This window comes from Saimiri boliviensis, chromosome 2, assembly GCF_048565385.1.
Source record: "Saimiri boliviensis isolate mSaiBol1 chromosome 2, mSaiBol1.pri, whole genome shotgun sequence".
In the NCBI taxonomy this organism is placed as follows: domain Eukaryota; kingdom Metazoa; phylum Chordata; class Mammalia; order Primates; family Cebidae; genus Saimiri; species Saimiri boliviensis.
Window position 1 is genome coordinate 39,681,380 of NC_133450.1, and position 24,909 is coordinate 39,706,288.

General features: G+C 39.3%; 1 protein-coding gene across 6 annotated transcripts in view; it reads right to left on the reverse strand.

Moving 5' to 3' along the window:
* SYNE2 (spectrin repeat containing nuclear envelope protein 2) overlaps window positions 1-24,909 on the reverse strand; it is a 390,475-nt gene that overhangs the window by 153,374 nt on the left and 212,192 nt on the right. For all 6 annotated transcript variants that reach the window (XM_074393137.1, XM_074393136.1, XM_074393135.1 and 3 more), the window contains exons 48-53: window positions 21,915-24,015; window positions 19,737-20,059; window positions 12,884-13,028; window positions 10,108-10,326; window positions 4,515-4,780; window positions 1,271-1,439 (exon numbers count right to left, since the gene is read on the reverse strand). In XM_074393137.1, the coding sequence (XP_074249238.1) occupies window positions 1,271-1,439; window positions 4,515-4,780; window positions 10,108-10,326; window positions 12,884-13,028; window positions 19,737-20,059; window positions 21,915-24,015 (3,223 nt within the window). The remainder of the gene's footprint in view (window positions 1-1,270; window positions 1,440-4,514; window positions 4,781-10,107; window positions 10,327-12,883; window positions 13,029-19,736; window positions 20,060-21,914; window positions 24,016-24,909) is intronic.

Genomic DNA, 24,909 nt, shown 5'->3' on the forward strand with positions numbered 1-24,909 from the left:
CCCAGGTACTTGGGAGGCTGAGGCAGGAGAATAGCTTGAACCCAGGAGGCAGAGGTTGCAGTGAGCCGAGATTGCACCACTGCACTCCAGTCTGGCACCTGGTGACAGAGCGAAACTCTGTCTCAAAAAATAAACAAATAAATAAATAAATAAATAAATAGAATGGTGATCATTAAAAAGCTGGAGACAACAGGTGCTAGAGAGGATGGGAGAAATAGGAATGCTTTTACACTGTTGGTGGGAGTGTAAATTAGTTTGACCACAGGGGAAGAGAGTGTGGTGATTCCTCAAGGATCTAGAAATAGAAACACCATTTGACCCAGTAATCTCATTGCTGGGTATATACCCAAAGGATTATAAATCATTCTACTATAAAGACACATGCACATATATGTTCATGACAGCACTGTTTATAACAGCAAAGACTTGGAACTAACCCAAATGCCCATCAATGATAGACTGGATAAAGAAAATGTAGCACATATACACCATGGAATACTATGCAGCCATAAAAAGGGATGAGTTCATGTCCTTTGCAGGGACATGGATGCATCTGGAAACCATCATTCTCAGCAAACTGACACAAGAACAGAAAACCAAACACCACATGTTCTCACTCATAAGTGAGTGTTGAACAATGAGAACATGTGGACACAGAGAAAAGAACATCACACACTGGGGCCTGCTCAGGGATGGGGGACTACGGGAGGGAGAGCAGGGAGTCGGGGGATTGGGGAAGGATAACATTAGGAGAAATACCTAATGTAGATGATGGGGGGATGGATGCAGCAAACCACCATGGCATGTGTATACCTACGTAACAATCCTGCACAATCTGCACATGTACCCCAGAACTTAAATTATAGTAATAAAAAAATGAAATGAGATTCCAGATGACCTGCAGGGTATACATAGCCCCTATCAGAGACAGGGCACCATGTGCTACCAAAAGAGTAGCCTATCATGCTCCTCAAGAGTGGTCTGACACCCTTGTTCACCAAACACACTGGAAACATAGTTGAAAGCAGGCTGCTTGGTCCAGACTGGCCTATCTTCCAGACTTGTTTCAACTCTGTTCCCTGCTCTCCAGCCACACAGATCTTCTCCCTCAGTTCTGCCCATGTCATGCCACAGGGCCTTTGCACGTGCCTCTCTCTCTCCCCAGACCACTCCCCTAAACCCAGCCACTGAGTTATCTCCACCCCAAGGACTTTGGATACAAGACTGTGGGCCTGTGCCTGCCACATTCACTAATTAATTCCTCACTTACCTCAACTTGTTCTGCCTTTTCTGGGTGGTCCTGGAATGCCATATTTTGGAAAGAAGTTGAGGTCTGTTGAAATAAATTCTTCAAACCAATGATCTCTTTTGTAAAGGAATGTCTTTCTTGGATTTCAGTCTGCACCAATTCCTTATTTTTTTGAGCTTTCTGAAGAAGCCTAAAAGAGAACATCAAAATATAATTGTTTCTTTATCCCGCTTTCTGTGCAACACTTTTATTGCAACAATTAATGAAATGCCTGAATAGCTCCTAAAGGATGGTTACTTCCTCTAAGAAACAAAGTTAACAACTTTCAACAATGGATGTACCACATATAAAAACAGGTATCGAAATCTATCACTTAATCAAAAACCTCTCCAAACCTTTCACTCCGAATATTCTCCTTTCACACATTACATTGTAACTGACATCTCTGTTCTCTTCTCCATGTAATTAATCCTTGAGCTCAAATGAAAATAACTCAGAGGTGTGAAAGGAGTCATGGGTGGGCTCTTGGGAACGGACAACGCAGTGGCCTTTTTACTCTTGAGCTGACCCATTTTGCTACGGATGTAGCAAACATCAGAAGAGGCACTGAAGTGGATAAAATCTTTCTTGAGGGTTACTTGGTAAGTATCTATGATATTGTGATATAATAAATATATGCCTGATCTCTGCTCTGGTTCCTAAGACAGAGCTCTTAATACCCTTGTAGACAGGAATGCTAGCTAGGAGTCTTTTGTTCTAACACTTGGTTTTTGACCAGTTCCTGACACAGAGCTCCTAAGACCTTTGTAATTTCCTGAGTAATACGAGCATCTTTAGTTCTAAGGAGGCAACTCTAGGTAGGATCCTGAGTAGCCTCAGGATTAGGGCTGATTGTCAGGGGAACCAACTATGTGATTAGAAGGCCGGAAGTTTCAGTACCACCCCACCCTCCAACATACACCCCCAAATCTCTGGGGAGGAGTCAGAAACTGAAGGTTGAGTTGATTGATTGCCAACGGCCAGTTATGTAATCAATCATGACTACAAAATAAAGTCTCCATAAAAAACCCCAAAAGACAGGGTTCAGAGAGCTGCTGGATTGCTGAAAGCCTGAAGGTTCCCAGGGGTTGAACCACCCAGAAGGCAGGGAAGCCCCACGCCCCTTCCTATACCATGCCGTAGAAACCTCTTCCATCTGGCTGTTCATCTCTAGTCTTCATTATATCCTTTATTAATAAAATTAATAAACTGGTCAATATGAGTAAAGTGTTTCCCTGAGTTCTGTGAACTACTCTAGCAAGTACACTGAACCTAAGAAAGGTGTTTCCCTTGATTTAAAGTCTATCAGTCAGAAGTGTACCAGCTGGGTGCGGTGGCTCACGCCTGTAATCCCAGTACTGTGGGAGGTCAGGAGTTTGAGACCAGCCTGGCCAACATGGTGAAACTCCTCGTCTACTAAAAATACAAATATTAGTGGGGCATGGTGGTGCATGCCCGTGATCCTAGCTACTCAGGAGGCTGAGGCAGGAGAATTGCTTGAACCCAGGAAGCAGAGACTGCAGTGAGCCAAGATCATGCCATTGCACTTTAACCTGGGTGACAGATCAAGACTCTGTCTCAAAATAAAAATAAATAAATAAATAAAAGGAGAAGTACAGTATATAGGTAGCAACCTACTGCTTGTGATTGGCATCTGAAGTGGAGGGCCTCTTGTGGGATGGATTGTGGGATGCCTCCAGCCTGTGTGATCTCATGCTGTCTCTGGGTGGACAGTGTGAGAAATGAACTGGTGTCTGCTCGAGAACTGCTTGGTGTGTGGGGATCCCCCCGACCCTGTGGCCACCCAACATGCTGTCAGAAGTGCTTTGTTACATGGTGTGTTAGGGTAGAGAGAAAAAAACAGTTCTTTTCTTCAGAGGACCTCTAGCGATAAAATTATTATATTCTTTGACCTAGTGATTCTATTTCTCAGTATCTTTCTCAATGAATTAGTCACAGATGAAAATACAGATTCTGGCATAAGAATATTCACAGCAGTGTTATGAAAATTAAAAACAAAACCAGAATTTAAAGATTCCTTATTAGAGGCTTGGTGTAATAAATTATGGCATATCGATAAGGTAGAAATTATATAACTAGTTATATTTTTTATTTTATTTTATTTGAGATGGAGTTTTTCAGGTTGGAGTGCAATGGCACGATCTCAGCTCACTGCAACCTCCACCTCCTGGGTTCAAGTGATTCGCCTGCCTCTGCCTCCTAAGTAGCTGGGATTACAGGCGTGCACCACCAAGCCTAGCTGATTTTTTGTTATTTTTAGTAGAGATGGCGTTTCTCCATGTTGGCCAGGCTAGTCTCGAACTCCTGACCTCAGGTGACCCACCTGTGTTGGCCTCCCAAAATGGTGGGATTACAAGCATGAGCCACCATGCCCAGCCACAGCTAGTTACGTTTTAAAAGAACATTTAAGGGCATAAAATGGCAAACGAAATTTGCTGATAAACTACTCAGCAGAATACAGAACAGTGTAAGTATTCTGATCTCAACTTATTTAAAAACAAAATCATAGTTGAAAAAAGGAGAAAAAAGTGATTGGCAGTGGTTGTTGCTGAATGGTGACATTAAGGTAGATTTTATATTAATTTTTGTAATTTTCATATTTTCTAAATTTTCTGTAATGAATATGTATTACTAAACTAGAAAAAAGGGAAAAAAAAGGAAATTGGAAGGACATTCATTTTCTTTAATACCAGGATGCAAAAAGTGCTTAATTACAGTTATTAATCTTTTCCATCCCTTTTTATACCTATCAGTGTTGTCTCGCCTCAACTCTATTTTATCATTTAACATTATTCTATACATATATATATATATATATATATATATATATTTTTTTTTTTTTTTTTTTTTTGAGACGGAGTTTCGCTCTTGTTACCCAGGCTGGAGTGCAATGGCGCGATCTCGGCTCACCGCAACCTCCGCCTCCTGGGTTCAAGCAATTCTCCTGCCTCAGCCTCCTGAGTAGCTGGGATTACAGGCACACGCCACTATGCCCAGCTAATTTTTGTATTTTTAGTAGAGACGGGATTTCACCATATTGACCAGGATGGTCTCGATCTCCTGACCTCGTGATCCACCCGCCTCGGCCTCCCAAGGTGCTGGGATTACAGGCGTGAGCCACCATGCCCGGCCTCTATATATATTTTCTAAATTTTGAGCCATAATTGTCAAGCACATGTCCTTAATCATTTTTCATAAATCTTACTGGTTGCATCGTTCTTGCATAGAAGTAATTTCTTGAAATGCCGGCACAGTTTCCACAGTCCCTGAGCCTTCAGGAACATTCTGGATCCTTCTGATGCGCTGAAGAAGTAGAGTCAGTAACAGCTGCTGCTTCTCCATATTCTCTCCATATTGGCATAAACAGTCTAGCAGCTCAGAGAGTTCTTCTGTGGTGGCTGCCTCTTTTGTTTTGGAAATTTCAGGGAGTTCTTCCTGAAGATTATCTAAAATAATTGCTTCTCGTTCAATCTAATTCAATAAACAAAAAGAACGAACTAAAATAAGTAAAATATACAATAACCATGCCAGGACCTGAAGTAGCCATAATTTTGGTATGCTCTCTCTTCAAAGGGTTCCTAGTGCCATATTCTAGTCCGTTTTCCTATAGCTGGGAATATTAATTGTCTACTATCAGAATACCATAATCCCATAATTCCCAGCTATTGCTCATGTAGACGTGTGATTAAAATGGAGTATTGCTCTTGTGAGATGAAGGAAATGCTGTTGCTTATCTTCATAAATAATTTATTTCTCCTTCAGATTTCAGTTGGATAAAGCAACATTTCTCCTGAGATAAGCATATGAGCTCCACCAAACTGCTTTCACTAAGTAGAAGAGGTTGGGCAACTTTTAGATATGAAAAACTTTTCTGCAGATCTCTTTTCTTTCACTTCCAATCCCTATATGCTCAAAAAGGAAGTCCAGCAGATTCTAACTACCCAGACACAAACTGAACCAATCAAGTATTTATCAATAACGGTGTACACAGAACTCAGAAATACATAACCTATTACATCACATATCTAGAAACTGGGAGTTCCATCAGTCCTGAACTGAACTAAGATATAGAAAAAAGTCTCAAAGGCCCCTGAATCAGGTCACTCTTATGCCCCCCGTTGAATCCCCTGGCCCGCTCCTCAACTGCCATACTCAGTTACCACATTCTGCCTCAGTGATGGTTCACTCTCCTGCTCTGTGTTCAAACAGTCACAGATCCTGCAATCATGACATTACAACATGTCATTCCAGTCATCTATGTTAATGATATCATGCTAACTGAAATGGTGAGGAAGGACCTGAATGTCCAGTCAGACATGCCAGAGGGTGAGAAACAAAGCCTGTGAAAATTCAGGAGCCCGTTTCAGTTAAGTTTCCAGATGTCCAGTGGCCTGGGACATGCCAGGACTTCTCCTCTAAGGTAAAGGTGAAGTTGTTCAACCTTGTAATTCTACCACTAAGAAAGAGACACGGCATTGAATGGACCTTTTGGGGTCTGGGAGGCAGTATATGCCATCCTTGGGATTACTGCTCAGATCCATTTATCAGAATACTGCCAATGTCAAGAGGGGCCTAGAGAAAAGGCACCATAGGAGGGTCAGATTGTGGTATAACCTGCCCTGCCATTTGGGCTATATGATCCAGTTGGGTACCCAATAACTAGAATACATGGATGCAGGTGTAGGCTGGCCACTGTCTAAGAGACACAGGCATGAAATGGGTATTTCTCATCACCTCAAACCTAAATTCAGTTGGATTAGAAGTCCTGGTTCTTCGCCAGACAGCTACACTTCCACCAGGGAATGAGATAAGGGTTCCACTGGGTCATTCTGTGTCCCCCTGCTGGAAACTAGCATGCAAATAAAGAAATGGCTACATCAGTGGGAGAATTGTACATCTAGGGTTTCCAATGTGCCTCAGCGTTGAAAAAACTATGTCTGTAATCCAGGACTTAATAGCAGAACCTCTTGGTGCTTACACATCAGAACTGTGCAGATTTAACCTGATAATAACCACAAACGGGCAGCTGTAGCAACCATGATCCAGTAAGAGTAAATCGACCCTCAGACCTTTCCTAGTCTCCCATTCCTGTTCCCTGGGATCAATTTCCAAATAAATCACCCATTTGCAAGCCTCAGTCCCAAGCTCTGCTGTCCACTGTGAAGTTGCTAAGTGATTGAGAAGGGGAAATACAAGAGGGAGAACAATTTTTATTAAGACAGTAATTTTACCCCCAAACTAGGCAATTCTTCAACTTGTGAATGAATAAACAAACTGTATTATACCCACCCAATGCAATACTACTCAGGAATCAAGATAAATTAACTACTGATACAAACAACAGCAAGAATGAATCTCAAGTGCATTATGCTTAGTGAAAAAAAAGCCAAACTCAAAAGGCCACAAACTGGAGGGAAGTCAGTGACAAGACATTCTTGAAACGGAAATACTATGGAAACAGAAACAGATGAATGGTTTGCCAGGGGCTGGAGGTTATGGAAGGGACTGACCACCAAGAAGAACAAGGGAAACTTCTAGGGTGACAGAATTGTCTTAACCCTTGATTTTGTTGGTGACCATGTGACTCTGTGCACTTGTCACAACAACATATTTTACACGAAAATGTAAAGACAGCCTCAGAATCAGTAAAATAGTTGCCAAAAAACCTGTGCATTCACTTTTCTACCTAGAAGAGGCTCTGGAATCCCTTGATGATTTTCTTTAGACATGGGATCCTAATAAAATTGGTTATAAAACTTTTAGGTTGCTGGGCACAGTGGCTCATGCCTGTAATCCCAGAACTTTGGGAGCCGAGGTGGGCAGATCACAAGGTCAGGAGATCATCCTGGCTAACATAGTGAAATCCCGTCTCTACTAAAAATACAAAAAATTAGCTGGGCATGGTGGTGCATGACTGTAACCCCAGCAACTCGGCAGACTGAGGCAGGAGAATTTCTTGAACCTGGAAGGCAGTGGTTGCAGTGAGCCAAGATCATGCCCCTGCACTCCAGCCTGGGCAACAGAGTGAGACTCTGTCTCAAAAAAAAAAAAAAAAAAAAAAAAAAAAACTTTTAAGGTCACGGTCAATTGTAAAGTCCAGTCTAGAAAGGGGGATGGACCCATAGTTGCACCATATGCAAATCCAATGAAGGAGACCGGAAAACCCAGAACCCAGCAGAGAAGGGAACCAACATAGAAATGACTGTTAGTGCAAGTGGAAAAGGCCAGTCTCCTGTCTCTCCTTATCTTTGACAATGTGATTTTATTCTAGCACATTATGATCTTCGAAGCATAAAATGATGATTTTGAATAACCCAAGTGAATATAGTAAGCAGATTCTGTTTAAGAAAACAGGGAGGTAAAATTTTAGTGGGGGGACATAAGTTCAATCGAAATTTAAATTTAGTTTTTAATTTGTAAACTTAAAAACTGGGCATTTAAGTTTTTTAAAAGTCTACTTATATAAACTGTTTATTTCAAAGACTGAATTATTATGCTACTACAGGGATGTTCAAAACAGAAATTTACTTTGTCATATAAAAAAGCAACAACCATGCTAACAGAAGCTTACATGCATGGGTTGTTAGATGATGTAATTTTTATTGAATGGATAAAAGCTACATTAAAGCCTTATATCAATTTGATGTATGTAAATATCATGTAAGTTGACAGATTAATGGTTAGGCACCAGAGTCTAAGATTGAATCCTCTTCTACCCCTTGTGCAAGTTGCTCAGTCTCATTGTGTCTCACTTTCCTCATCTACAAAGTAAGGATAATAAAAATATCCTCATAGAATCTTGACTAGTGCTCTGAACTATGCCTACTATGCCTGCCACACCATAAGTGCTCAATTTAGTAGTTGTTTTTATTATTGTCATTAAACCATTTTTTTTTGTTTGTGCTAATCTTTGAATATCCATTTTGTTAGCAGATTTTGTCAAATGCTCATGTGAATAATTAGAAAGTTCTATATGAATGGACTCTGAATTAATAAGAAATAATTGCAAATGGGTATAGAATAATAATGTGATAAAATAAAAAGAGCAAAATCTTAGAATTAGGCCAGATCTGAATTTGAATAGGAGATGTTCCTCAACAAATATTTACTAAGTAAGTACCCACTAAGCGCAGGGCCCTAGCCGAGTTCCAAGGTTACAGCCATGAGCAAGACAGCCCCAGCTCCAGCCCCAGCCCACAGGGGCTTACAGATTAATCAATCTCTACCTGGGGGCCTTCTGCCATTACTTAATCTGTCAGTGCTTCAGTTTTCCCATCTATAAAATGGTGACAATATTTACTTCCCAAGGACAATGCAAAGATTCAGTGAGAACAGGTGTGAACTGCCTTCTCAGAACAGCATAGTAACTCAATAAATGGTACTATCATCAACAGGCAAGCACTGGTGCCAGCAGCAGCAACCAAAACTGTGATTTACAAAGTGTATTTTAACATTCAAGAGACTGTTCACTAGTCAAGCCTGACAAGGACCACTGACATAATATTCATTTTTAAGGATAATAGTTTTAAGCAAGATAAAATGATAGTATAGTGGATAGAGGTTAACATTCATCCTAAGATAATTTGATGGTTTTGTGTGTGTGTGTGACAGGGTCTGGCTCTTTTGTCCAGGCTGGAATGCTAGAATACAATGGTGCAATCATGGCTCACTGCAGTCTTGACCTCCCATCAAGAGATCCTCCCACCTCAGCCTCCCAAATACCTGGGACTACAGGCATGTGCCACCACACCTAGATAATTTTTTTATTTTTTGTAGAGACCGGGTTCACTCCACTGCCTGGGCTATTCTAGAACTCCTGGGCTCAAGCAATTCTCCTGTCTCAGCCTTCCAAAGTGCTGGGATTACAGATGTGAGCCACTGCACCCAGTTTAATTTTCTAAATTATTTTTCTTTCTAAATACAGGTAATACCTGAATCCTGAACCAAGGTTAAATGAACATTTGTGATTGATATGTATCATGCAGGTTTTGAGACCATTTTCCAAAAGAACACCATAACCTCACATATTTTTAGGTCCACACTTAACAACTGTAGCTAATTTCCACAGTTAAAAATTACTTCCCACATAGTAGGAGCTCTCTTTTGCCTTCTGGACTTCCTCTCTGGGGTCCCCTTCCATTCTCTCTCACAGAAGCCCGTCTTCCCCTCCTAAACTCCATCTCTCTCTCTCTGTCCCCTTCCACCCAGTGTGGAAGCTGTCTTTCCTCTTCTAGATTCCATTTTTCTGGATTCTTTCAGTGTGAGGGGAGTTTTCCTTCTTTGGGTTTCTTCCTCAGGGAACCCTTTTCACTCAGTGTGAGAGAGGCTTTTCCTTCTCTCACTTAGTGTGAGAGGTAGCTGTTTCTCCTTCTCCTGTTTATTTAAATAAATCACTTTCTACAAACAAACCAAAAAATTATTGATAATTTCAAAATTATTTGGTGATTATGCATATTACCCAATTCTAACCTTTAGTACAATGTAGAGGCAGTTATTTCCAAGAGGGGTTAAGTTATTTTCACAATAAAGACTCTGAAGCTCAAACCAGCTAGTAGTCACTTATTAATAAGAATTATCTGCTATCAAAATAGGCAAGATAATAAAAAAATCTGAATCAGTTCTTGGAGGTTATCTTAATAAGGCCTGACCTCTATATAAACATTCATGTATCACGTATAAGTGATGCCCACAAATGGTACATCTGAGGACTCTTTTTATATAAAAACAAGGTGAAAGTCATAAAACAATTTAAATAACATGTTAGAAACTATATGGTTTGTTGAAACTGAAGCACTCACTTCTTCACTGACAAATTTCCACTCCTGCTTCAGCTCTTCGCACCACATCTCCCACTCTTGAGCAGCCTCCAGCAAACTCAGCCACTTCTCCCACAGAGCCGACACGATCTTGAGCAAACATATGCCATCATTTTCTGTGCACCTGAGTCTCAAGAGTCTAAGGATCTGTCGTAGTTTTATTAACTCTTCTTTGGTTGATATAAGATTTGATACCAAGGCCTTAAGAAAGAAAAGAAAAAAGATAGGAGGGACATACTATTATTTTTTCCCTAAACTTACAAACTCTTTTTAAATCTTGAACAATTATTTCAATCTTCCGTAAGTATTGCATGATCCACTTCTCATCCTTTTCGGAGTCAATTTAGACCAGATGAGAATTATCTATGTATTGCATGCTGCATGAATTTGGGACTACAGGGACAAATAATGACCCATAAACCATTTTTTTCCCAAGAAAGAACATACTTTCAAAAGCAAATATTCTAGAAGAGGCTGGGCATGGTGGCTCATGCCTATAATTCCAGCACTTTGGGAGGATAAGGCAGGAGGATTGCTAGAGGCCAGGAATTTGAGACAATCTGGGCATTATAGCAAGACCCAGTCTGCACAAAAAATTAAAAAATTAACCAGGCCTGGTGGCGTATACCTGTAACCCCAGCTAATTAGCAGGCTGGGGTGGGAGGATCCCTTGAGCCCAGGAGTTCAAGGCTGTTATAAGCCATGATTGCACCACTGTACTCCAGTGTAGGTGATAAAACAAGACCCTGTCTTATTTGAAAAAAAAAAAAAAAAAAAAATCTAGAAGTACAGTAGTCCTCATTATCTTGGTTTCTCCTTTCAAGGTTTAGGTTATTTGTGATCAACAATGGTCCAAAAATATTAGAAAATTCCAGAAGAATAAGAAATAAAAAATAAATAATAAAACATAAAAATAAAAATAAAAAAATAAGAAAATAAATTTTCTGCAAGATTTATCTATATAAAATGTATGTTTTATTTGTAAATAAATATATAAGTACTATTCTGACTAGTGTGATGAAATCTCATGCCATCTCTCTCCATCCCACCTGGAATATGAATCTTCCCCTTGTCCAGCATATCCATGCTATATAAGTTTCCCGGCTATGAGTCATTTAGTAGCCTTCTTGGTTATCAGATCAACTGTTCTGCTATCAAATGTTTGTGTTCCCGACTAATAGTAGCCTAATGCTACCTGGCCATGGCTGTATCATTCACCCCACTTCATTTTATCACCCAGGCATTTTACAATCTCATGTCATCACAATAAGGAGGATGAAAACAGTACAATAAGATATTTTGAGAGAAAGGGACCATATTCACAGAACTTTCATTACAGCATAATGTTATAATTACTCTATTTGATCTCTGATTGGACCTAATTTATAAACTTTATAATTGGTGTGCATAGGAAAAAAATTATATACATAGAGTTCAGTGTTATTCACAGTCTCAAGCATCCACTGGGTGTCTTGGAACATGTACCCTGTGGTTAAGGGGAGAACTACTGTACATTTCGTTATTTTAACTTAAGTCTCATATTTTACTAAGTAGTTCCTTTGCATAACACTCCCTATATCAACCACCAACACAATATTAAAAGGTTTTTCTTGGTTTGCTTTTGTTTTTGGTGAATGTTAACTACAGATGATTTAAGAGTCCTCATCCAAATCCAAATAACGTAATACCATAGATTCTAACAGATGAAAATAAGTAAAAGCTCAAATTGCTTTGTAACAGAGTCTAAAAAGTAACCAGAATTTAGAGCTTTTAACAGTTGTAGTAAGTGCTCAGTGGACAACAAAGCTCTGTCATTGATCCAACAGCATCCCTCAACGTAACATGAGAAGTGAAGCATTAGAAAAGCCATCAATGAGGACAGGATGCTACTAGGGGGATGACTGTCCTGTAAACCTGATTAATTAAATCTCCCAGTACCATTGCTTCATTTCCTTCCTTCTGGTTTTGTTTGTTTGTTTTGAGATGCAGTCTTCCTCTGTAGCCCAGGCTGCAGTGCAGTGGCACAATCTTGGCTCACTGCAACCTCCGCCTTTTGGGTCCCAGTTCAAGCAATTCTCCTGCCTCAGCCTCCCGAGTAACTGTGATTATAGGCACACACCACCATACCCAGCTAAATTTTGTATTTTTAGTAGAGATAGGGTTTCGACCATGTTGACCAGGCTGGTTTTGAACTCCTGACCTCGTCATCCATTCACCTCGGCCTCCCAAAGTGCTGGGATTATAGGCGTGAGCCACCATGTCCGGTCCCTTCTGGGTTTTTTTTTTTAAGCTTTAATATATTACATTAGTCCAGGTGCAGTGGCTCACGCCTGTAATCCCAGCACTCTGAAAGGCTAAGGCTGGTGGACCTCTTGAAGTCAGGAGTTCAAGATCAGTCTGGCGAACATAGTGAAACCCCATCTCTACTAAAAACACAAAAATTAGCCGGGCCTGGTGGCAGGCACCTGTAATCACCGCTAGTCAGGCTGAGGCAGGAGAATCAAATCACTTGAACCTGCGGGTTGGAAACTGCAGTGAGTTGACACTGCACAACTGTACTCCGGTCTAGGGGAGACTCTCTCTCAAATATATATATAACATTACCCTCTGGCTTTCAATTTGAGGAATATTTGTGGGTATTTAACTCAGCATGAAGACTTCCATGGGTCATAACAGGGCCATATTCTCTGCTGCCTCTGCCAGTTTGTTCTGCAATTTTTTGCACACAGACTTACTGGACAATTGCAAATACTATTACCTTGCTCTGTTCCAAGTGCTCTAAAGCTTCTCTGTAAGACAATGGCAATGAGGACATGGATTGCCCAAGAACTGTCTCTATTTTGCTGAGGTTAGTGTAAATATCCTCTTCAGTTTTTCTACAGCATTTGTAATTCTCAAGATACCTAGTGAGTCACAGTTAGAAAGAAAAATGATATTAAATTTTATTTAACACAATCCATTCTAAATTTCCCAGAATAAATACTCCACACTTAATTTCTAAGAGAAGATAGGACAACTTTCTTTCTTGCTAGCCAATCCATTTTAACATGTTTTCTAAGAAGTTATTATCAACTAATGATTCCCAAAGGGACCTGCATATGGCTTTAAATGCAAACTTTAAAAGGAAGAAAGGGCTGTCCTCTAAACTGGAGAGTTTTGGGGTTTTTTAAAGTTCACTTCAGTCAATGAAAACTGCATTCTTGAACACACTGATGAGCTGTAAATTGGTACAATTCTTGTGGAAAACCACTTAGTCTTAAAACTATTCCTATCTTTGACCCATTAATGCAGCTTCTGCAATTTACCTTAAGAAATGTATCCTAAACATATGGAATTTATCTTAAATCTTTTGCACAGTAAAATATCTTTACTCACTGGAGTATTAATTAAAACAGCATATATTGGAATACCCTTAACTCACAAAGGTATGATTAGGAAATTAAAACAATTTATCACATACAATATTATAGAGTAATTACAATTACTTTTACAAAGTGCTTATTACAATCAAGAAAAGAACTAATGTTATAAAATTTTAAAATAAAGCTGGATATTTGACATTTTACATACAGCATATATATTTTAAAACACTATAAAATTATGTATACCAAAATAGACACAGCCTAAATCACCCATTGAATGTAACTAAAAACTCTGTATCAAATTATTTTTTAAAAACAACTCTTAAAACACATGAATAAATTGGCAAGGAATTGGGAAGTCATGCTGCAAAATGGAAATATACAGAAATGAGCAAAGTTGTAGGACCAGTTTTTTGCCTTGAGGGCACTTGAGTTTCAGTTTTCTTTGATTCCTACTGAAAGGTGGGGGGGCAGACCATAAAGGCTGGGAGCGGATCCCAGGATGAGTGTCTAACAGAAAACTCCCTCTGCAAGAATATTTGTAACACATACGACTAGTCTCTAAAACACATGATTCCTACAAATCAGTAAGAAAAAATCAGATAACCAATAAAACTGAGTTAAGGCTTGAATAAGCATTTTACAGAAGAGAAAACACGAATAACCAATAAACATTCAAAAAAAGAGATCAAACTAATTAGCAGTTACAGAAGCGCAAGTTAAAACTGTCAGGTCTCCACATGCAAGCCTGGAGCCTGAACATCTGAAGTCAACTGAAGTCCTGCTTACCTTGGCTGATTGTCTCCCAGCCACCGCCTGCCATTGTCCCTAATAGCCCAGCCCAGCTTCCCCGGACAAGCCCCTCACCCCTTCCTGCCATCTTAACTGTTATTATGATAACACTGTTATCTCACCTGCTATTGCAACTAACTTATAGTAATGTATACTCCTTGCTCCTACCCCCACCACTGTAACTGATCTTACTCTGTACTTTCCACTGCCCACCCCAAACCTATAAAACCAGCTCCTAATCCCACTGCCCTTTGCCTAATGCCTTTTTCGGCCTTAGCCCACTTGCACCCAGGTGAATAAACAGCCATGTTGCTCACACAAAGCCTGTTTGGGGAAATACCTCTTGGTTACTCATCAGAATGGCAAAAATTACATCTCACAATATGAAATGTTGGCAAGGATATGGGACAACTGAAATACTTATATATGCGGCTGGTTTGAGTGGAAATTGGCAAAATCATTTGGTATTAAAAGTTTAAGATGTATATAACTTTTTGATCCAAATGATCACACTCCCAGATAATTACCCAAGGGAATTTATTACACTTAAAAATGTTCCTAAGTAGCACTGTTTGTGAATGCAAAAGCTGGAAGCAATCCAAATGCCCATCAATAGCTAAGTAAATAAATTTTACTAGCCAGGTGTGGTGGCTCACTCCTGATCCCAGCACTTTGGGAGGCCAAGGCAGGCAGATCATGAGCTCATGAGTTCAAGACCAGCTTGACCAACATGGTGAAACCCTGTCTCTACCAAAAACACAAAAATTAACCAGGCATGGTGGCACATGTCTGTAATCCCAGCTACTCGGGAGGCTGAGGCAGGGGAATTGCTTGAACCTGGGAGGCAGAGGTTGCAGTGAGCTGAGACGGCGGCATTGCACTCCAGCCTGGGTGACACAGTGAGACTCCATCTCAAAAAAACAATAAATTAATTAAATAAATAAAATAAATTTTACTAAGAACATGAATAAACCTCAGATTCATAATGATGGGTTTGAAAAAAATGAAGTGAGGTATGCAGGAGGAATAAGATGGCTGAACAGAAGCCTCTACTGATCATCCTCCCCACTTTGCCACCATCTCCATACAAAAGCAACTTCATAGAAAAAAAAAATTACACGAGCAATCACAGTACCTAATTTTATCTTCATATCTCTGAAAGAGGCATGGAAGAGTATTAAAAAGGCAGTCTTGAATTGCTGATGCCACTCCTCACCCATCGCCTAGCAGTGGCAACATGGCAAGAGAGAGGATCTGTGCAATTGCGGGAGGGAAAGCCCAGCAACTGAGGGTCCTTTGCATTGGAATGTAGTGCTCTAACATAGGGCAGAACTCAGCCAGCACCTATGGAGGAAGCATTTAGACTAGCCCTAGCCAGAGGGCAACTGCCCATCCTAGGGGTTGAAACCAGAACTGCAGCAAGCCTCATCACCTCGGGCTAAAGTACTCTACGATCCTAAATAAACTTCAAAGGTTGTTGAAACCACAAGGATTGCAACTCCTAGGTAAGTCTCAGAGCCAGAGGACTTGGTGAGGCATATGATCAAGTGAGACACCAGCAGGGCGGCTAAGGGAGTCCCTGGCGTTACCCTTTCTCCAACCCCATGAAGCATAGCTCACAGCTCCAAAAGAGACCCTTCTACTTGAGGAAAGGAGAGGGAAGAGTAAAGGGGACTTTTTTCTTACAACTTGGATACCAGCTAAGTAGGACTGGGCACTGGGCAGAGTTTTCAACCCCCATTCCAGGCCCAAGCTCCTAGATGACATTTCTAGACACACCCTGGGCCAGAAGAGAACCCACTGCCTTGAAAGGAAGGACCTGTCCTGGTAGGATTCATCACGTGCTGACAAAAGAGCCCTAGGCCCTGAGTAATCAGCAGTGGCAACTGGGTAGTACATGCTGTGGGCCTTGGGTAAGACCGAGACATGCTGGCTTCGGGTGTGACTCAGCACATTCACAGCTGTGGTGGCTACAGGAGAGGCCCTTTCTGCTTGAGCAAGCAGAGGAAAGAGTACTAAGTGGGCCCTTGGGGTGTAGGTCTTAGCTCTTGGACAGTATCTGAAGACTCACCGTGGGCCAGAGGAGAGAGCCCACTGCCCTGAATAATGAGTCCCAGGTCTGGCAGCCTTCACCACAGGCTGACTGAAGACCCTTTGGGCCTTCAGTGAACACGAGCAGTATTCTGGCAGTACTTTCCATGAGCTTATAGTGGTGGTAGACATGGGGAAAGCGGAGACAAGATGTGAAGGACTTTGTCTTGTGGTTTGGGTGTCAGCTCAGCCACGGTACACGGGACCAGGCAGAGTCCTAAGGTTTCCAACTCCAGGCACTGGCTCTCAGGCAGCGTATCTGAACTCACCCAGCTGCAGGGCAACGTGCCACCCTTAAGGGAAGGACATAAGCCTGGCTGGCTTCATCATCTGTTGATTGTAGAGCCCTAGGGCCTTGAGCAAACATGGGCAATAGTCAGGTACTGTTTACAGAGGGCCTTGGGCAAGACCCAGTGATGATGCTGTGCTGACTTCTGGTTTGATCCAGTGCACTACCTGTAGGGGTGCTTGTGTCACCTCTGTCCCAGCTCTGGGCAGGTCCACACAGAGATTCCATTTATTTGAGAGAAGGTGAGGGAAAATAACAAGAGTCTCTGCATCCTAATCCAGAGAATTCTTCCAGATCTTATACAAGACCACCAAGATGGTAGCTCTATGACTCTGCAAAAAACAAAGCCTTATCAGGCTTGCGGTATCCTGTAACGCAGATATGATCACAGTGACCAAAAACTTAGATCATAACCCTCAAGTATCTTAGGATACCTGGAAAGCCTGCCCAAGAAGGACAGGTACAAAGAGTCCCAGATTCTGACTACAAGAATACCTAACTCTTCAATTCCCAGACACTGACAAACATCCACAAACATCAAGGCCATCCATGAAAACATGATTTCACCAAAGTAAGACACCAGGAACCAGTTTCAGAGAGAGAAATATGTGACCTTTCAGACAGAGAATTCAAACTAGCTGTTTTGAGGAAAATCAAATAAATTCAAGGTAACAGAGAAGGAATTCAAAATCATAAATTTAACAAAGGGATTGAAATAACCAGAAAGAATCAAGCAGAAATTCTGGAGCTGAAAACTGCAACTGACATACTGAAGAATGCATCAGAGTCTCTTACCAGCAGAACTGATCATGCAGAAGAAAGAATTATTAAGCTTGAAGACAGGCCATTTGAAAACACACAGTCAGCAGAGATTAAAAAGTAAAAGGAACAGAAAAAAATAAAGCATGCCCACAAAATCTAGAAAATATCCTCAAAAAGGTAAGTCCTAGAGTTATCAGGCTGAATGCAGTGGCTCACACCTGTAATCTCAACACTTTGGGAGGCCGAGGCAGGCAGATTACTTGAGGACAGGAGTTCAAGACCAGCCTGGCCAACATGGGCAAACCCCGTCTCTACTAAATATACAAAATATTAGCCAGTATAGTAGCTTGAGCCTGTAATTCCAGCTATCTGGGAGGCTGAGGCATGAGAATTGCTTGAATCCAGAAGGCAGAGGTTGCAGTGAGCCAAGATTGTGCCACTGCACTCCAGCCTGGGTGACAGAGCAAGCCTCTGTTTCAAAAAAGAAAAAAAGAGTTATTGGCCTTAAAGAGGAGGTAGAGGGAGAGATAATGGGTCGAAAGTTTACTCAAAAAGATTGTAACAGAGAACTTTCCAACCTATAGAAAGATACCAATATATGGTTTCCAACCTATAGAAAGATATCGATATGGTTCTGGAAAACTGGATTATCTATATCTTCATCCATCCAATAATATTCCACAGGCACAGATAACCAAAGCAAAAATGTACAAATGGAATAACATCAAGTTAAAAAGCTTTTGCACAGCAAAGGAAATAACTAACAAAGTGAAGAGACAACCTACAGAATGAGAGAAAATATTTTCAAACTACCCATCTGACAAGGGATTCATAACCAGAATATATAAGGAGCTCAAATAACTCTACAGATAAAAATTAATAATCCAATTAAAAAATGGGCAAAATTGAATAGACATTTATCAAAAGAAGACAAACAAATGGCAAACAGGTATATGAGAGGTGTTCAGCATCACTGATCCGAGAAATAGAAATCAAAACTACAATGAAACATCATCTCGGCTAGTTAAAATGGCTTTTGGCCAAAAGACAGGCAATAATAAATGTTGGCAAGGATATGGAGAAAAGATAATCCTCATATGCTGTGGGTGAGAATGCAAATTAGCGTAACCACTATGGAGAACTGTTTGGAGGATCCTCAAAAAACTCAAAATAGAGCTACCATATGATCCTGGAATCCCACTGCTGTGTATATACCCAAAGAAATCAGTATATTGAAAAGATATCTGCACTCCCATGTTTATTGCAGCATTATTCACAGTAGTCAAGATTTAGAAGCAACCCAAGTGTCCATCCACAGATAAACAGATGAAGAAACTGTGGTACACATACACAATGGAGTACTATTCAGCCACAAAAAATAACGAGATCCTGTCATTTGCAACAACATAAATAGAACTGGAGGTCATGATGTTAAGTGAAATAAGCCAGGCACAGAAAGACGATCATCGCATATTCTCACTTATTTGTGGGATCTAATCAAAACAAGTGAATTCATGAACATAGAGAGTAGCAGGGTGGTTACCAGAGTCTGGGAAGAGTAGCAGGGGAGGTGGAAGTGAGATGGCAAAAATAATAGAAAGAATGAATCAGATCTGGTATTTGATAGCACCACAGAGTGACTATGTTCAATAATAATTTAATTGTGCATTTAAAAATAACTAAAAGAATATAATTGGTTTGTAACACAAAAGATGAATGCTTGAAAAGATGAATATCTCATCTACCCTGATTCAATTATTACACCCTGCATACCTGTATCAAAATATTCCATATATGCCATAAATATACTCACCCCCCCCCCCAAAAAAAAAGAAGAATGTACACACTAGGTATTAGTTTGAAATTGTAACAACAAGACACACAAACACATAGTAAAAGTACAATGAAAGGAGAATAGTAAACACAATTTAGCAGAATGGTTATTTCTGAGAGGAGGGAGAACGAGCACACAAGAGAACTCAAGTTAATGATGTACACCTTTGGGTACACAGATGTTAGTTTTATCATTATTACTTATACCATACACATACTTTTATAAACACTCTGTTGTATGTACCCAATATTAAATAAGAAAACAACAACAACAAAAAAAAAAAAAACAGAATATTTACCAGTTTTCTTTACATTGTAATTTTTTCAACTTTACCATATTTTCCAAATTATCTCTAATGCATACGTGTTAATTAAAAAAACCTATATTTTATGTTCTTAAAACTGTATTTTAAAACATAGTTGAATTATACCGTAAAGCTATGTTTTATGTTCTTAAAGATTACCTTTGGAGGAGGACCTACCTTTCTGCCTCAGTTTCCTGTACTTTGACAGCTTCCTTCATTGCTGAGTTTTTAGAAACTAGTTCCTGTAAAGTACACTGAAGTTGTAGTTTGGCTTCGGGGCTGGATATCATTCCCAGTTTCTCAGTGAGGTCCTGGATGTCTGCTATTGTGGATTCCAATTCCTCTTGTTTTCGAAGCGGCATCTCTAGAGATTCTTCTGGATTACCAATGTCTATTCTGTAGTGTACAACGATGGCTTCGAGGGAAGTGATGCTCTCCACTGCCCTGGTGACTGCTTCCTTATAGCGTGTTAGATTTTCACAAGCATCATTCAAGACATTCTGGTGAATAAGAGATTAAATGCTGTGACAATACGGTCAAACTTTTGGAATTTCTGTCATTCTTAAATTTTTGTGGTGCATTCATAATATGTCTCTGAGTCTTATAAGAGTTAGCATTCTCATGCTTACAGTTTGACAATATCATGCTGTTATTTTTAAGTGAGTAACACTGCATTAAAAAAGTTGTTTCCAGATTTAATAAGAAAAATAATCTAAATTCAAAATAACATCTCAAGAATAATGTCTATTAATTTATCTTCCTGGTTTGGAACTCTCCTACTAGACTATGAATTAAATAAAAAAATGGATTATGTTTAATGTATATAAACTTAACATTTGTGAACAAATGAAAACAAAATCATGAGACATTTTATGTTTTTGAACTAATTTCTCTGCCACTAACTTTAGCTTAGGTACATTATTGAATGAATGTCTCCAGACTTCAGTCATCTCATTGAAATAACAAATAGTTGAAATAAATAAACGTCCTTTCCAGTTCAGTTCTAATCCTATTATTTTTGGGATTTATGTACATTGTTGCCTGAGATTGTATTAAAATTCAAGTGGAGAAGCACTCAAATTACTCATTTATTGCAAAACTATTTGAGTAATATGAATTCATAATACTTCACATTTCCATAGCCTTTACATCTATCGAAATATTCCAAATATAATATCTCATAATAACTCTTCAAATTAGAAAAGGGAGTCAATTTCCCATTCTACAAATTTCATGTGATCAATCTGAAAACACTATGTATGGCATTATATTCAGCACAGTGTGAATTACAATGATGCCTAAGATACCTACTCTATTAAAAGGAAGGGAAGGGAGTATGTTCGAGTCACTTTTCAACAGAGGTGAGCAAATAATCACAATTTACTCACCTCTACTGCTATAGCATGAAAACAAATGTAGTCAATACAAAAACAAATGGGTATGGCTATATTTCAATAAAACTGTATTTATAAAAGTCAGGCACTGTGGGAAGGATTTGGCTCATGGGCCTTAATGTGATGTTCCCTGCTCGGGTTTTGTTACTTTCTTGAGACTCAGAAAAATCTTCATGTTTCTAAACTTCAATTTCCTTATAAATGGGGCCAATAATAGTACCCATTTCACAGAGTGGCTATGAAAATTCAACATGAAATTTTTAGCATAGTGTCTCCAATACTGTAAGTTCTACATAAATGTTAGTTATTATTTGGGGTTCTTCCCTTGGCACCATAATTCTTCCACTATATCTTACTACCTCTAAAAACAAAAAAGAAAAAAAATTTTTTTTAACGTTCTGAGCTCAATAGAGGCTACGAGGAAAACAGAAATAAAGGAGTCAGGTTTGTCCTTTTCAAAACTAGAAGGCACTGCATTTAGATGCAGTATGAGTCAGGATTACAAACCAGTTCACCGTAATTTTTGGAAATGGCTCTCTTTCTGGAGAGACCTATAGCTTCTTTAGAATTGCAGGCATTACCCAGCAAAACAGAAAATCACAAAACAAAAATAGATGTAGTAACTGCTCAATTTTATTTTACTCATTTTTTTGAAACTCTAGCTTGGTCACCCAGGCTGAGTGCAGTGGTGCCATCCTGACTCACTACAACTTCTGCCACCCAGGTTCAAGTGATTCTTGTGTCTCAGCCTACTGGGTAGCTGGGATTACAAACATGCACCACCACAACCAGCTAATTTTTAAAAATATTTTTAGTAGAGATGAGGTTTTGCCACATTGGCCAGGCTGGTGTCTACTTCCTGGCCTCAAGTGATCCGCCCGCCTTTGGCCTCCCAAAATGCTGGGATGATAGGTGTGAGCCCCAGCACCCAGTCACTAACTACCCAATTTTTAAAACTTACTATGCGCAAATCAACACTTGTGGTAAGCTGCATCTGAAGATCTTCAAAGTCACGTAGTTTTGTCTCCACGTCACTCGCTTCCAAAGAGTTTTCTTCTCTTTGCTTCTCAATAGCAGTCACAGCTCTAATACTACACACTTCTGCCCAAACTTGCTCCTGAAATGCTTTACAATTGTCCTTTTCATTTTGAATATGTTTAATTTCCAAATTTATAAGTAAAGGCTGCTGTAATTGAGATTTTATCTGATTTAAAACATGAAAGGAAGTTTCTAGTTTGTCCTGAAAATGCTTTTCATCCATTTCTTTTGGTGGGAGATCTAATATCATGTTTTGGAGAACTCTGTATAACTTACCATTTTCTTCTGCATTCAGCTTTATTTGTAGTATTTCTTTCTCTTTGAATGAGTCATCAAAGACCATATTATCATTTAATTTCTTTATTATCTCTTCACATAAGCACTTGGCTTTCTCAATTCTCTGACTTAAAATTTGTGCATTGAGCAATCTGCTTTCTGGAGAGCTAACAGGAGCTTTTAGTACTACTTCAGTCATTTTCTTAATTTGCAAATCAATAGCTCTCATTTCACTTAGCAATGCCTGATATTTGCCATGTTCTTCCTCAAATGTGTCCAACTGCTTAACTTTTTCTTCAAGTTCCTTTTCTTTTTCAAATACTACGGTTTGTAACTGGTCAAGTTGTGAAAAATCCCAGTTCAGTCCAATAAAGTCAAACACTTTTTTAAGTTTCAATACCTGTAAGATGCTACACTTAATAGCTGTGAGTCTGTCTTTAAGATTATAGATCTCCTCTTTAACACCTGTATTTACTTCTTGATTAAGTAGTGGTTCATTGTGCTGTATACTGTCAACCTCCTCCTGAAGCGCTAATGTTTTTTCATGGAATTCTCTGCAAAAATTTATCTTGTGTTCTACTTCATTACATTTATTCTGAATCAATCTTTGTGTTCTGCTGGTCCTATTCTTAAGATTTTTCAATTGATCATCCAGAAATAATCTTTCAAACACATTTAGTTCCTCATAGATGTTTGTTAGTTCCTGAAGATATGTTGAGATTACACTGTCAATTTCTTGCAATTCCCTCTGAGATGCCTTCAAAGTAACATGGTGATGTTTTAGTTCAGCTTCTGTGGCAGCTGTCTCCACCTTGGGAGTTATCAGTGTTTCACTTTCTTGAGCCATAAGTTGAAACTTCCTTATTATCGCAAAAAAATTGCTTCTTTCTTCCAACTTAAATTCTAACCGCTGTGATCTTTGAGTTGATTTTAAGACCAGCGTTTGGTACTGATTCTGTAAGTCCTCTAGGGTATTATTTAAATCACTGCCCTCACAGGTTGTAAGGCTAGGAACCTTATCTCTGACCTCTTTAGCCAACGATTCCACAGCCTGCTGCCTATCTAGAATGGCATCATGTGTCACTTTGCATTTTCTGATCTGTGAAAGAATGTCATCTGGCAGAAGGGAAATGGAGGGAATAAGTTCACCCAACAAATTCTTGGCCCATAAGATGGTCTCTTTCATCTTGTTCCTTATGTCACACTTTTTAATCTGATTTTCTGCTTCTAAGTTTAATGGATCCAATGATTCCCACTGTTTCTTCAAGTTACTTATTTCATCCTCCAAAATCTTCTTTTCTTTTTCTCCCCAAATCCTCTTCATCTGAAATTCAGCTTGTCCCTTTAAAATAGAAAATCCATGCTTGGCAGCCTGGAGGTCAGTGGTCAAGGCAATCATGCTTCGGTTCCCTGCCTGTTCTTCTGGAGACTTCAGCCTTAACTGTAGATGTTGTTGCTGTTGCTGTAGAGAAATCTCAGTGTCCCGTATCTTATTCATGAGAGACGTAAATTCGCCATATTTCACTACCTGCTGCGAATACTTCTTTTGAATCTGTTGTTCCACCTGTTCCCAACCATGTTCAAGTTGCTTAATCTGGCTTTCCAACAATTTCTTATCCATGTCAGTCACATGGTTTGATAAATTCTCCCATTTGATTTTCAAGTTACCTAAAGAATCTTTTTCTTTTTCTACAGTTGCTATGAATGTTTTAATTTTGTCCAGATACGTTACACTGTCCAATGGTCCTCTAGAAAAAGAATACAAATAGAGCTTGTTAATATTTAATGCTTATTCTACATCAAAACGTGGATAAATATCATTAGAAGAAACTAATTCTGCTCTAAATTCAATCTATCCTTAAAATAAAAATCAGAATCTTGTTTACTGTGGCTTCAATTAATATAGAAAACTCACTTATAAATTACTTTGAGTGAGAAAAAAAAAAAGAAAAGGAGTATGATAAAAATGAATAACCACAGGAAAAAATGAAAAGTGAAGGGAAAAATGCACATAAAAATATTTTGTAAACTGTTAAGTACTTGTATAAAGGTTAGTCTAGGACTGAGAGATATTACCATAATATCCAACCAGTTTGTCAACTTTCCAACAAAGGGAAAGATACTGACTAAAAAGCTGCAATCATCAAGCTAAACTAAATTGTTTCCTTAAGGGATATTACTGAAAGTAAACCCCATTTAGATCTAAGTATAACATAAACTTTTCTTTTTTTTAAGACAGAGTCTTGCTCTGTCACCTAGGCTGGAATGCAGTGGGGTGATCTCAGCTCACTGCAACCTCCGCCTCCCAGATTCAAGTGATTCTCCTGCCTTAGCCTCCTGAATAGCTAGAATTACAGATGTGTGCCATGACACCTGGCTAATTTTTTCTGTATTTTTAGAGACAGGGTTTCACCATGTTGGTCAAGCTGGTCTCAAACTCCTGACCCCAAGTGATCCACCTGCCTTGGCTTTCCAAAGTGCTGGGATTACAGGTGTGAGCAACCATGTCTGGCCTAAAATAAACTTTTTTAATAATGAGAAAATATTTACATATTAAGACTCCATCTAATACCATTTGTCATCATTTTCAAAGCCAAAAGGAGTGCATAAATTTTAGAAGAAAACATTGCAATACATATATA